Consider the following 16,004-nt stretch of genomic DNA (forward strand, 5'->3'; position numbering starts at 1 on the left):
ATGTGTGATAGAATAATGAGCCTCGGGACTTGGAAAGTGTTTATCTGCTAGCTCAAGTGCTGATGGCTATTTGGATCAGATGTATCAATCCAATGCCTATGTAATGAAGTCATCATCTGGATACAGGTGTTAGAGGTGGGAGGTTGCCAAGAGGAACAGCAATTGGACCCAGATCAATAACTCATTCATGTTGGAGAACGATGTTGGCGGTTTGACACTCAAAGAGGAACATGCAGAAACAGAACACAAATATTACTGAGGAACTCGCACATTCATTTCTCATTTATCTCTTATTAATTTCATTCAGAGAATTTCTGAACGCTTATTAGCATATAGCTAGCTAATCAAGGAATGTAGCCTACCCTGGTGTTATGCTCACATGGTTGGCTACTTTCACTGTCTTGGATGTTTTGATATACAAGTGGAAATACAAGTCCCAGTCTCAGCGATAAAACCCCATCTCCCCTTTCCCTTGTGTTGTATGTTAGATTAGTAACTACCTCTACTCTGCTCTACTCTATGTTGACATCTGAACAGAGCTACTGAGCAGAGAGACAGACCATATAGCTGCCAAAGTGTCAGTCGTGTTTATTATAGAGGATGCATCTCAGGCCACAGGTCCATAAAATGCTTCCAGGTCTGACTGTTGTCTTGCTAGTTCACATGGTCTGTATCTTTCTTTGTTATTATGTGTTAATGATGGACAGTAGTCTTTGTGCCTTTTGTGTTTATTCTGCATGATTTAGATGTACTTTCCATATACCAAAGGTTTAGCTTTGTGTCGTTGTATTTAGGGTAGTATTTCCCCATGATCTATCAATGCCTTTCCTTGTGTTGTAGGACAATATTTATTCAAAGACGTGTTCGCTGTACAAGGGCCATTGGGTTCAACATATTCACACCGGAGTTCAGTTCAGTATAGCTTATGGGAGGAAACATGTTGTTGGAGTTGTTATGTTGCAGCTAATTGATTCGCTAAGTGGTTTGCCAATTAGCCATGTAAATAATAACACTGTACTGTAAATGTAGCTGCTAACGAAATCACACTCTGGCAGTTGTCATGAAACAGTATAAAGTTAGGAAAATTGCCTCCCTTTCCTTATGGAGATTATAAACAAGTGTTAAGTGGATTTTGTCGTGTTTGCCAAGTGAACAGTACTCTATGCTTCCACTCTGCAGTTGTCAGCATGCTTCAGCTCGGCTCACATACTCCCTTAAAAGACATTCTCTTGAAAAACTAGAAAAATCTGTCAGTAGTACTGTTTGTCCATTTTGAGACTCCATAGCCAGAATACACTTCCTCAAAATAGTCAGAATTAATCTAAGATAACTCAAGAAATCTGTCTTTAATTTTGACATTTTTGAAGAGGAGATATTAGTCGTGCAATTTTACATCTAACTATGTTTGTTGCAGTATTTCTCAATGAACAAATATGCATGAAAACGAGTCATCTGTCGTTGAATGACAATAAAGACTTTACTGAAGAATCCCAACTATTGACCTATCACGGGTGAAGGGGCGTAGACTTCGGCTACAGACTTCTGCTTGCATTAAGAAAAAAATGTGTGTTCTCGAACAACTCCAAAAAAACTTACCGAAGTCCAAAACGAACTAAAACATCACAAAATGTTGTCATAATATATGCACAGACTCTTCAGAACTGTTTCTGGTGGGAAGAATGCTGACGCCAAGGTGGGAAGAATGCTGACGCCAAGGTGGGAAGAAAGCTGACGCCAAGGTGGGAAGAATGCTGATGCCAAGGTGGGAAGAAAGCTGACGCCAAGGTGGGAAGAATGCTGATGCCAAGGTGGGAAGAATGATGATGCCAAGGTGGGAAGAATGCTGATGCCAAGGTGGGAAGAATGCTGACGCCAAGGTGGGAAGAATGCTGACACCAAGGTGGGAAGAATGCTGACACCAAGGTGGGAAGAAAGCTGATGCCAAGGTGGGGAGAATGCTGATGCAAAGGTGGGAAGAATGCTGACGACAAGGTGGGAAGAATGCTGACGCCAAGGTGGGAAGAATGCTGACGCCAAGGTGGGAAGAAAGCTGACACCAAGGTGGGAAGAATGCTGACGCCAAGGTGGGAAGAAAGCTGACGCCAAGGTGGGAAGAATGCTGACGCCAAGGTGGGAAGAATGCTGACGCCAAGGTGGGAAGAATGCTGACGCCAAGGTGGGAAGAAAGCTGACGCCAAGGTGGGAAGAAAGCTGACGCCAAGGTGGGAAGAATGCTGACGCCAAGGTGGGAAGAATGCTGATGACAAGGTGGGAAGAATGCTGACGCCAAGGTGGGAAGAATGCTGATGCCAAGGTGGGAAGAAAGCTGACGCCAAGGTGGGAAGAATGCTGATGCCAAGGTGGGAAGAAAGCTGACGCCAAGGTGGGAAGAATGCTGATGCCAAGGTGGGAAGAAAGCTGACGCCAAGGTGGGAAGAATGTTGATGCCAAGGTGGGAAGAATGTTGATGCAAAGGTGGGAAGAAAGCTGACGCCAAGGTAGGAAGAATGCTGATGCCAAGGTGGGTCGCTCGACAACATCCGCTGAAATTGCCGAGCGCCAAATTCTAATGACAGAAATAGTAATAATAAACATTTATGAAAATACAAGTGTTATTCATCAGTTAAAAGCTTAACTTCTTGTTAATCCAGCCGCTTTGTCAGATTTCAAAAAGGCTTTACGGAGAAAGGATACCATGCGATTATCTGAGGACAGCGCCCCGCTTACAAAAGCATACAAACATTTTCCAACCAAACAGAGGAGTCACGAAAGTCAGAAATAGCGACAACATTAATCACTTACCTTTGAAGATATTAATCTGATTGCAATCACAAGGGTCCAAGCTACACAATAAATGGTCATTTTGTTATATAAAGTCTCTCTTTATATCCCAAAAATTCTGTTTTGTTGGCACATTTTGTTCATTAATCCACTGGCTCAAAGACGGTCAAAACATGCAGATGAATACATCCTAATAGTACTGGTAAAGTTTGTCGAAACATGTCAAACGATGTTTAGAATTAATCCTCAGGTTGTCAATTATCTAAATAATTTATAATATTTCAACCGGACAATAGTGTATTCAATAGAAAGGAAAAACAACTAAGAGTGCGCACACGGTCACGCGCGTAAACCAGTGATTCTATAGTCCACTTACCAAAGGGTCGCATTCTTCTTCATTTTTCAGAAAACAAGCCTGAAATCATATCTAAAGAATGTTGACATCTAGTGGAAGCCATAGGAACTGCAATCTGGTTCCTAGCCCCTTATATGGTCAATAGGCTTTCAATGGAAAACCACTCACATAAAAAAAATCCCACTTTCTGGATGTATTTTCCTCAGGTTTTCACCAGCCATATCAGTTATGTTATACTCACAGACATTATGTTAACAGTTTTGTAAACCTTAGAGTGTTTTCTATCCAATACCACTATGCATGTACATATCCCTGCTTCTGGGCCTGAGTAACCGGCAGTTTACTTTGGACATGCTTGTCATCCAAACCTCAAAATACTGCCCCCTTGGCCAAAGAGGTAGCGCCTGAAATGGCTCCCTATTCCATATATAGTCCACTAATACCTGTGGCCCCTGGTCAAAGAAAGTGCACTACATAGGGCATAGGGTCCCATTTTGGAAGCCTATTCAGGGTGCAAATGGAGACCTTTCTGTGTCCTGGACACTGGACAGACTCTGCAGCAGATTATTTATAGTCTTGACATGGCACTCACTCCTCACATAGTGGCATTTCCCTGGGTCAACACAGCAGTGTTTGGGGAGCTTTGTTCTGCTTTCAGCAGTTGTTCCCATAAACCACTGGGATGAAAGGCATCAGGCATGTCTGTCTGAGTGTCTTCTTGTCACAGAGACAGGGATTTACCTCTAAATTGTATACGGAAATCCAGGGTTGATGTTAATTCCATTTAAATTCATTCAGTTCAATTTACTTCCTGAATTGAAATTGAATTGACCCCCAGGCACCCTCCAAGCTTTTAGTAGTTTAAACACTCAACCTGGTCCATGCCATATTTAATTAAACTGGCAAAACAATTAAGGCAAATTCTCACAATTCCCACTATACGACACATTGTGTTGTCTGATGTCATCATTAAGTGTAGTGTAGTGAACCCAGAAGCCAGGTCTGTTTTGGAGCCAGGGAGCTGTGTGTATGAGGCTTTAAATAGCCCTACCGGAGACTGAGACAGAGACAAGGCTGTCAGAAAATACCTCGTATTGCCATTGGCTCTCTAAATATGGATTTAAGTGTTATAAACAGTATATAGTCCACTTTTCCACGCATAAACCCACCAAGATTTGAAGCTTACCAGCTACTCTACTAAGGCCTTATAAATGACAGTTTTATCCTTCTACATATGAATCATTGTATTCATATAGCGTAAATGTTTTCCCCTTCCTGGAGTGTGAGGGGGTATATGTCTGTATTTCCAGATTTGGAATCTCACACCAGTATCTCGATGGGGAGCAGGTGTTCCTTCTTGTTCCCTTTCCCCCCCTCTCTCTCTCTCCGCTCTTCCTGCCCCCCTCCCTCCTCTCTCTCTCTCTCTCTCTCTCTCTCTCTCTCTCTCTCTCTCTCTCTCTCTCTCTCTCTCTCTCTCTCTCTCTCTCTCTCTCTCTCTCCATTCATCTCTCTCTCTCTCTCTCTCTCTCTCTCTCTCTCTCTCTCTCTCTCTCTCTCTCTCTCTCTCTCTCTCTCTCTCTCTCTGTCTCTGTCTCTTTATCCTTCTCTCTCTCTCTCTCTCTCTCTCTGGAAAAAAACAACATGTCTGCCTCCGTCTGTCACTCTATCTAACAACCAGGGCCACACACAAGCTGCTAAACCCTTGCTGTTGTATACCCCCTATACTTATACCTAACCACCATATCCCCTTACCTTATTTTGTCTATCAGAAAGAGGCCACACAGCAGGAGAGGAGAGAGCATGCTGTATGCTGCTGTATTACATTATTGCTCGCTATCCCTTGAAGTTACTGACCGTGGATTCAAACAGTTTTTAAAATAATTTAAAATACTTCATACTGTATGTGCCTGATTGAGCTTGCGTAGTTTTATGGACCAAAACCACAAACTCTGCCCATCTGTCACTACAGGCAAGCTAGCGCAAACGCTCAATGTATTTGAAAGATTTCAAATAGCATTTGAGCCCAGTTCTGCTGTGTTATAAAATCGAATAGAATAAAACTTTATTGTCCTTCCAGGATGGAAACTTTTATTTGGCATCAGCTTCCATTAAAAGGATCACATATACATACATTCTCACATCAAACACATTTTAACCAGTCAGTCCATCATGTTGCATACAGTACACTACCAACATAGATGACATTAATACATTCACTCACAAACAACCACTGTCCCAACTGCACTGGATAGATAAGTACACAATTTACTTTGCATTTAGTAAGGAACAAATTCATGTTTGAACATGTTCTTCTTGGCCATGAAGCGCCAGCCAGAAGGAAGCCTCTTGAACTGAAGGTGTAGAGAGGGTGTGAGAGTTCGCCAATGACAGCCAGGGCCTTCTTTTTGTTTGCCTTGCGGAACAGACTGCTCAAATGTGCCTGTGGTTGACCAATTACTTTGCTGGCTGTGTTTACTATTCAGGTCAGTTTTCTTTTGCTCCACCAGCTCAGATTACCATACCTAACTGTCATAATGGATATGAGGACGCTCTCCACCAGCTCAGATTACCATACCAGACTGTCATAATGAATATGAGGATGCTCTCCACCAGCTCAGATTACCATACCAGACTGTCATAATGAATATGAGGATGCTCTCCACCAGCTCAGATTACCATACCAGACTGTCATAATGAATATGAGGATGCTCTCCACCAACTCAGCCATCATAATGAATATTAGGATGCTCTCCACCAGCTCAGATTACCATACCAGACAATCATAATGAATATGAGGACGCTCTCCACCAGCTCAGATTACCATACCAGACTGTCATAATGAATATGAGGATGCTCTCCACCAGCTCAGATTACCATACCAGACTGTCATAGTGAATATGAGGACGCTCTCCACCAACTCAGATTACCATACCAGACTGTCATAGTGAATATGAGGACGCTCTCCACCAGCTCAGATTACCATACCAGACTGTCATAATGAATATGAGGATGCTCTCCACCAACTCAGATTACCATACCAGACAGTCATAATGAATATGAGGATGCTCTCCACCAACTCAGATTACCATACCAGACAGTCATAATGGATATGAGGACGCTCTCCACCAGCTCAGATTACCATACCAGACAATCATAATGAATATGAGGACGCTCTCCACCAGCTCAGATTACCATACCAGACTGTCATAATGAATATGAGGACGCTCTCCACCAGCTCATATTACCATACCAGACTGTCATAATGAATATGAGGATGCTCTCCACCAGCTCAGATTACCATAAAAGACTGTCATAATGAATATGAGGATGCTCTCCACCAGCTCAGATTACCATACCAGACTGTCATAATGAATATGAGGACGCTCTCCACCAGCTCAGATTACCATAACAGACTGTCATAATGGATATGAGGACGCTCTCCACCAGCTCAGATTACCATAACAGACTGTCATAATGAATATGAGGATGCTCTCCACCAGCTCAGATTACCATACCAGACTGTCATAATGGATATGAGGACGCTCTCCACCAGCTCAGATTACCATACCAGACTGTCATATTATGAGCACCAGCGACATTAGTTTGTTTGCTATAGATCGATAGCTCTTTGACATTCACCCATATCATCACTTAATGGGGCGGCAGGAGCCTAGTGGTTAGAGCATTGGACTAGGAACCGGATGGTTGCAAGATCGAATCTCTGAGCTGACAAGGTAAAAATCTGTCATTCTTCCCCTGAACAAGGCAGTTGACCCACTGTTCCTAGGCCATCATAGAAAATAAGAGTTTGTTCATAATTTACATGCCAAGTTAAATAAAGATGGAAATGTGCTCAGGTGAAACTTTCTTTGAATTGGCACCATTCTCATTTTGTTAGAACACTACTTTTGTCGATATGAACGGACTGCAAAAGGCATCTTTTCTACGCTTTCCATGACAGCTATGATTATACATGCAGTACTTCTTGTCAATCTGATTGATTCTGTCTGGTCAGAATGCACACTTCATCTCTCTGTCTCATTAATTCTCAATGTTATTATTATGTAAGTGTGTCCAATATATAGTTACTGTCTGAAGGGTTGTACTGTACTGGTCTGCACCTCCTGTATATATTGTCTCTAGCATGGAGAATCATCTTCAGCCATTTATATATTGTCTCTAGCATGGAGATTCATCTTCAGCCATTTATATATTGTCTCCATCATGGAGATTAATCTTCAGCCATTTATATATTGTCTCTAGCATGGAGATTCATCTTCAGCCATTTATATATTGTCTCCATCATGGAGATTAATCTTCAGCCATTTATATATTGTCTCTAGCATGGAGATTCATCTTCAGCCATTTATATATTGTCTCCATCATGGAGATTCATCTTCAGCCATTTATATATTGTCTCTAGCATGGAGATTCATCTTCAGCCATTTATATATTGTCTCTAGCATGGAGATTCATCTTCAGCCATTTATATATTGTCTCTAGCATGGAGAATCATATTCAGTCATTTATATATTGTCTCCATCATGGAGAATAATCTCCAGCCATTTATATATTGTCTCTAGCATGGAGAATCATCTCCAGCCATTTATATATTGTCTCTAGCATGGAGATTAATCTTCAGCCATTTATATATTGTCTCTAGCATGGAGAATCATCTTCAGCCATTTATATATTGTCTCCATCAGCATCTTCAGCCATTTATATATTGTCTCCATCATGGAGAATCATCTTCAGCCATTTATATATTGTCTCTAGCATGGAGAATCATTTATTCAGCCATTTATTTATATTGTCTCTAGAATGGAGAATCATCTCCAGCCATTTATATATTGTCTCTAGCATGGAGAATCATCTCCAGCCATTTATATATTGTCTCTAGCATGGAGAATCATCTCCAGCCATTTATATATTGTCTCTAGCATGGAGAATCATCTCCAGCCATTTATATATTGTCTCTAGCATGGAGAATCATCTCCAGCCATTTATATATTGTCTCTAGCATGGAGAATCATCTCCAGCCATTTATATATTGTCTCTAGCATGGAGAATCATCTCCAGCCATTTATATATTGTCTCTAGCATGGAGAATCATCTCCAGCCATTTATATATTGTCTCTAGCATGGAGAATCATCTCCAGCCATTTATATATTGTCTCTAGCATGGAGAATCATCTCCAGCCATTTATATATTGTCTCTAGCATGGAGAATCATCTCCAGCCATTTATATATTGTCTCTAGCATGGAGAATCATCTTCAGCCATTTATATATTGTCTCTAGCATGGAGAATCATGTTCAGCCATTTATATATTGTCTCTAGAATGGAGAATCATCTTCAGCCATTTATATATTGTCTCTAGCATGGAGAATCATCTTCAGCCATTTATATATTGTCTCTAGCATGGAGAATCATGTTCAGCCATTTATATATTGTCTCTAGAATGGAGAATCATCTCCAGCCATTTATATATTGTCTCTAGAATGGAGAATCATCTTCAGCCATTTATATATTGTCTCTAGCATGGAGATTCATCTTCAGCCATGTAGCCTTGTGATTAGAGCAGGGTAGCCTAGCAGGGTAGCCTAGTGGTTTAAGCTGGCAAGGTACAAATCTGTCATTCTGCTCCTGAACAGGCAATTAACCCACCATTCCTAGTATGTCATTGAAAATAAGAATTTGTTCTTAACTTAACTGACTTGCCTAGTTAAATAAAGGAAAAATATTGTATATGTATATATTGTCTCCAGAATGGAGAAGCAGAATGATTGACATGGTGGCTTTTTGAACGTTCTATAAGAGGTGAGACTAGAAAGAATCCTTCAACATATGTTTGAAGAGATATCATGTTATTTGGAATGAGAATGGTAAACTCCCCTATCTTACCAAGGCTTATGTGTTGCTGCGACCCATACTACAGTAGAGATGGATGTGCCTGACATTTTTAAGGTGATACTACAAAGGAATATGTGATATGAGTGGTATAATCCTGTGATGTTGTTTATAGTAAAGTTGAGTGAATCTCTGCCCATCAACAGTTTGTAAACTCACTATGTCTCTCCATACAGTTACGGTTGACACGGAGCAGTTTGTGGTGGGCAGTGCCCTCTAGAGGTGGGGTCAGTCAGTGGGAATCCCCCTTGTGGGAGTACTGTTTGTTCTCAATGGAACCCCCTGTCCATGTGTGTAGAGGCAGGAGGAGGGGTATGGTGGGGTTTTGGCAGTGACAGAGCAGCCCTTCTCCCTAGCCAGGAAAACCAGTGGCGTCTTGGTGGTATAGCCCAGACCTCCTATTTGTCATCGCTATTTTGGCACACAGAGCTCCTGCAAGGCCCTCTGTTTTATTTTCATGTACCTATGGGGATACATAGTCACCCACTCACCCTGAACCACCAGTAGGTCAATGGAGGACAAAGCCCATGTTTATGTGAGATTGTTAAGACTAAAATACACTCAGGCTGCCTATACACAGGCAGCTTGATTGGTCTTTTGACCAATCAGATTAGCTCTTTTGCCGATAATTGGACAAAAGATCATAATTGGGCTGCCTGTGTAAACACATCCTAATGGTTTCCCCTACCTGGGCCCTGGGGGCTCATGGTTTCCCCTGGAGATATAGAATCAGTCCAGTACACACAGCCACTGGCCAATAACAGGCCAGAGGAGAACAGGAGAAAGCATACAGTCATCATCAGTGATCTATATCTGCGTGAGTGTTCTTGTTCTTGTTGTGTACAGTACTTGTTAGTTACAAGCTCTCCCTTCCCATCTGTCACTGGTAATACTGGACTCATGGCAGATGATGAGGGGTTTGGATGGACTTGGTCTGTAGTTGTACTTTCCCTTAGTTTCTCCAGTCAGAGAGTACTAGGAGCCAGAGGGACCACAGCTCAGAGTATATCAGCTGTGACACTCCCTCAGCGGGGGTCGAAAACAATGGGATGCGTCCGGTTTTCAGGGGAAATGGAAAGAGAGCCTCAGCTTTTGGACGTTGACAAGGCGACACTCTATCTTAACTCCCCCTCACATTTACTGGATTGGTTGAACAGTGCGGAAGAGAAGTTTGACAGTTTGACCAGAAATAAATACATTTCGCTCACGCATTTATTTTATGCCTCCTATGTTAGGTTAGCTGTGACAGAACACTGTGGTCGCCAGTTGGATGAAACATTTAGTATGCATCTGTAGTTGAAGTTGCAGTAGTTAATTTACAACATATACAGTCTGATTCTTGTGTGTTGGACACTGCTTCCCAGTGCTCATGACTGTACTGTAGACCATCACGCATTAAGATCATTTCTTAATTGACTTCTTATAATGAATGAATAGCTATATGATAAGTTGTTTGGTCTTCAGTGAAGACATAGAGCGTCTTATATGCGTTACCACTTTATGATAGAGAATGTTTATTGTCTCATTTGTCTCTTAATGATTAATGGGACCACTGACTTGGATCCGTTGACTCAAATCCAGAATATCCCGTATTGGTTTGGTTTACCATTTTCTTTGACTATGTTGTTTTTCCCCTGTAGGAGAACCCTCCTCTTGCTCCTGTCAATATGCACAGCAGTACTGTCTGGAGAAGAAGACTACCGAGCACAAGGTAAGCAGCCTCCACCACCTGTGGTCCTTCTGTAGCTCAGTTGGTAGAGCATGGCGCTTTTAACGCCAGGGTAGTGGGTTTGATCCCCGGGACCACCCATACGTAAAATGTATGCACACATCACTGTAAGTCGCTTTGGATAAAAGCGTCTGCTAAATGGCATATATTATTATTATTATATTACCTCCCCCGCCAACTCCCCCACCCTAACTCATTACATTACATTTGCATTTAAGTCATTTAGCAGACGCTCTTATCCAGAGCAACTTACAAATTGGACTCCAGCTGTAATTGTAGCAGTATACACCAACCCCATTCCTACCCTGCATCCACTAGCCATCTCTGCTGCCATGGATTTGTTGTCTCATCATAAAGTGATGTCAACAAAAATGAACAAACGCCTTGTTCTTCAAATGGAAACTGTTTGGCTGTGAAAAGTATTGATTGTTACTGGGGCTTGTGCGGGTTTTATAGACACGGGTCTTAGTTTGACCAAGTGATATTTCACTTGTTGGCACCAGACATTCTGAGAGGGTGGGTGAATAGTTACTCTTGGTTGCAGAGTTGCAGAATGCCAGCACTTCTGATGAGTTGTTGTCAATGCTTTAGGGTTCAAACATACCAACAGAATGATATTACATAAAATAAGTGATTTATGACATTACCCTAGTATCAAGGACAGGAATTCTCCTTGATATGTGTTATTATTGCTCTGTGTTTGTATACATGTATGTTTGTATGTATGTATGAGTAATAACATAATGGGGAACAAGCCGGCTGAGGCCAGGGGGTCTGTCTGTCTGTCTGTCTGTCTGTCTGTCTGTCTGTCTGTCTGTCTGTCTGTCTGTCTGTCTGTCTGTCTGTCTGTCTGTCTGTCTGTCTGTCTGTCTGTCTGTCTGTCTGTCTGTCTGTCTGTCTGTCTGTCTGTCTGTCTGTCTGTCTGTCTGTCTGTCTGTCTGTCTGTCTGTCTGTCTGCCTGTGAGTCAGAGGGACAGCTGCACATGGGAGCTCCTCTCCTCTTCCAATTCTTTTTTTAAACCCTCCCTTACATGTCTGTTCTTGCTCCTCATGTCCTAGAATGCAGGTATAGACAACCCAAATAGCCTCCTTCCCTCATCCCACGTTCCCCTGTGTGTGTCTCTCTCTCATTTAAATTAAATTCAAAGGGCTTTATTGGCATGGGAAACATATCTTTACATTGCCAAAGCAAGTGAAATAGATAACAAACAAAAGTGAAATATACAATAAAACAATTAACAGTAAACATTACACTCACAAAAGTTCCAAAATAATAAAGACATTTGTCTGTATACAGTGTTGTAACGACGTGCAAAGTTAAAGTACAAAAGGGAAAATAAATAAACATAAATATGGGTTGTATTTACAATGGTGTTTGCTCTTAACTGGCTGAACAGGTCACAAATTGTGCTGCTGTGGTGGCACAATGTGGTATTTCAATCAGTAGATATGGGAGTTTATCAAAATTGGATTTGTTTTCAAATTCTTTCTGGGTCTGTGTAATCTGAGGGAAATATGTGTCTCTAATATGGTCATACATTTGGCAGGAGGTTAGGAAGTGCAGCTCAGTTTTGTGGGCAGTGTGCACATAACCTGTCTTCTCTTGAGAGCCATGTCTGCGTACAGCGGCCTTTCTCAATAGCAAGGCTATGCTCACTGATTTTGTACATAGTCAAAGCTTTCCTTAAGTTTGGGTCAGTCACAGTGGTCAAATATTCTCTCTCTGTGTTTCTCTCTTTCTCTGTGTTTCTCTCTCTCACTCTATCTGTTTCTCTCTCTGTTTTTCTCTCTCTCTATCTGTTTTTCTCTCTCTTTCTCTTTCTCTCTGTCTCTCTTTCTCTCTCACGAAGTACACCAATGAATGAAACTGAAGAGAATAGGGAAACTAAAGGTCAACCAGACTGAGATAATGATTTAATGTGTTTGGCAACAGCTCTTTCTCTGGACAGATGCAGAGGATAAGTTGATAAGGTGATATCCATCAGTATTCCAGATAATTATCGGGAAAAGAGAGCGGTTGAGAGGCTTGGTCGGATGATTACATATTTCTGTTTCTCCTCTCTCCTCCCCTCCTATGACCGTTGCAGAGCAACAACAAGTTCAGTCAGAGTTGTATGTTTAGCTGTCGGTGTTATTGTCCAATGGAGGAGGAACTGCTGTCAATCAAGTTCAAAACTAGTTTCATGTGGCGTGGGTCTCAACACACGTTACAGTAATAAGGCAAAAACAAGCAAACAGAAACTACTAGGCTTACATCTGCTAAGGATATTATTATGGTGCAAGACCTTGGCTGACACCAGAGGTGATGTAATTTCTTACCTGTACTGGACACCCAGCATGCATTTAAAAAAATAAGCCTGCTACAAAAATTACAGGATACTCTGCTGATACTGACAAACAGTCTGATCCATATAATGGGCCTACGAAAAGGGGAGACAATCAATATGACGCCCATTTCACCTGTAGGAGGAAGTTATTGTCCAAAAACAAACAGAAGTGGCACTGACCCAGTAATGAAGACAGTGAATATGCAGACTCACCGGGGATGTGGCTGATGTTCTCTGCTGGTGCCAATGAGAGAGGCTACTGTTCGCTCAATTAAGTTAATATAACTAAAAGACAGATTGGAGTCTTTTCATTGTCGTCTCTTTACCACAACAGCCATTTGCTTTCCAAATAGTTTTTCCTTGATTGTATTTTTAAATACTGTGATATGCCTGGCTGGGTCTCTGCTTTTTACTGACAGTCACAACTCAACATTAGTCTATTTGGTCTGTGCAGTGTCATGCACAAATTGTGGGGCCTTCCGACTGTAGGCTATGTGATTTAAAACAATCCTCAGCAAAAAAAGCAAACGTAAGCTAATGATCCTCGTGCTTTCTGGTGTTGTAGCCTATTTTGAATGATTGTGTTTATTCCTGTATAGACAGGAATAAGATAATTAGGGTATATCATTTTGGCAATTGAATTCTATTTACTTTCGGGAAAGCTTAGCTTCCCCTAGCCTTATGGACACTCCGCCTAGGCCTTTTAATGTGGCCTAAACACAACCAGTCATGATGATTTCATCGGATTGTCAAACAGTCACTTAACAACAGCGCTCCTGTAGGCGACCCAAGCACCTTCGTTCACTCACAAAATACCCAACAGTGCACCGTGCACCTTTAATTTGATGAATGGAAAGAGACAGCTGTTAAAATACACCTGTGTGTATTGTCATGACATTCTGTGATTATCATTAGGCCTACACTTGTAGCCTGAATTGATGCATCCACTGTTGTCCACTCACGCCTCGGTCTCGGCACCTCACCTCCGCCTTCACAAAATGCAAGTGTTCTCCTCAAACTACAACGCAATTTGGAGCGTAGAGCACCTGGTTTCCAGTCATTTCAGTCATTTTCATACAGCTGACATGCAGTAATGGTAATGAATGGTGTCATATGGCATGTTGTATTAATTGTGATAGGCTCATGCTTTACCTATACAACGTACCCCCACTATTTATTTTGCCGGGACGCCGTACCAGACTGTGCCACCTCACTTTCCCCCCTGGCTGACACTCAACTTGAATTAAACAGTCTGGCCACTCAACATGTACAGGTATATTGCAGAAGACAGGGATATTACAGAGGACATGCCAGATATATTCCATATGCTTCCAATATGAATTGGCTCCACTCCTCCTCCTGAGGCAGGCCTATCCCCAGCTCCACTCCTCCTCATGAGGCAGGCCTATCCCCAGCTCCACTCCTCCTCATGAGGCAGGCCTATCCCCAGCTCCACTCCTCCTCATGAGGCAGGCCTATCCCCAGCTCCACTCCTCCTCCTGAGGCAGGCCTATCCCCAGCTCCACTCCTCCTCATGAGGCAGGCCTATCCCCAGCTCCACTCCTCCTCCTGAGGCAGGTCTACCCCCAGCTCCACTCCTCCTGAGGCAGCCCCCCCCCAGCTCCACTCCTCCTGAGGCAGGCTCAATTCAGGCTAAACCCAGGCAGTCAAGTCCTTTACCACCACCGATAGTACAGTACCAGTCAGCAGTTTTAGAACACCTACTCATTCAAGGGTTTTTCTTTATTTTACTATTTTCTACATTGCAGAATAATAGTGAAACATCAAAACTATGAAATAACACATATGGAATCAATTAGTAACCAAAAAAGTGTTAAACAAATCAAAGTATCATTTATATTTGAGCCACCCTTTGCCTTGATGACAGCTTTGCACACTCTTGGCATTCTCTCAACCAGCTTCATGAGGTAGTCACATGAAATGCATTTCAATTAACAGGTGTGCCGTGTTAAAAGTTAATTTGTGGAATTTCTTTCCTTCTTAATTTTTTGAGTCAATCAGTTGTGCTGTGACAAGGTAGGGGTGGTATACAGAAGATAGCCCTATTTGGTAAAATACCCAAGTCCATATTATGGTAAGAACAGCTCAAATAGGGAAAGAGAAACGACAGTCCATCATTACTTTAAGACATGAAGGTCAGTCAATGTGGAAAATTTTAAGAACTTTCTTCAAGTTCAGTCGCAAAAACCATCAAGCACTATGATTTAACTGGCTCTCATGAGGACTGCCAGAGGAAAGGAAGACCCAGAGTTACCTCTGCTGCAGAGGATAAGTTCATTAGAGTTACCAGCCTCAGAAATCGACAACTAACTGCACATCTCAACATCAACTGTTCAGAGGAAACTACGTGAATCAGGCCTTCATGGTTGAATCACTGCAAAGAAATCACTACTAAAGGACACCAATAATAAGAAGAGACTTGCTTGGGCCAAGATACACGAGCAATGGACATTAGACCGGTGGAAGTCTGTCCTTTGGTCTGATGAGTCCAAATTTGAGATTTTTGGTTCCAACCACCGGGTCTTTGTGAGACGCAGAATAGGTGCACAAATTATCTCCGCATGTGTGGTTCCCACCGTGAAGCATGGAGGAGGAGGTGTTATGGTGTAGGGGTGCTTTGTTGGTGACACTTTCTGTGATTGATTTAGAATTCAAGGCACACCTAACCAACATGGCTACCACAGCATTCTGCAGCAATACGCCATCCCATCTGGTTTGGATTAGTGGGACTATGATTTGTTTTTCTACAGGACAATGACCCAACACACCTCCAGGATGTGTAAGGGCTATTTGACCAAGAAGGAGAGTGGCGGAATGCTGCATCAGATGACCTGGCCGCCACAATCACCCAATGAGTTGGACTGCAGAGTGAAGGAAAACC

General features: G+C 42.2%; 1 protein-coding gene across 1 annotated transcript in view; it reads left to right on the forward strand.

Moving 5' to 3' along the window:
- Positions 1–16,004, forward strand: part of LOC123996668 (collagen alpha-1(XXIV) chain-like) — a 216,399-nt gene that overhangs the window by 8,665 nt on the left and 191,730 nt on the right. The window contains exon 2 of the mRNA XM_046300243.1: positions 10,687–10,757. Within this exon, the coding sequence (XP_046156199.1) occupies positions 10,687–10,757 (71 nt within the window). The remainder of the gene's footprint in view (positions 1–10,686; positions 10,758–16,004) is intronic.

This window comes from Oncorhynchus gorbuscha, linkage group LG15 (assembly GCF_021184085.1).
Source record: "Oncorhynchus gorbuscha isolate QuinsamMale2020 ecotype Even-year linkage group LG15, OgorEven_v1.0, whole genome shotgun sequence".
Lineage (NCBI taxonomy): Eukaryota > Metazoa > Chordata > Actinopteri > Salmoniformes > Salmonidae > Oncorhynchus > Oncorhynchus gorbuscha.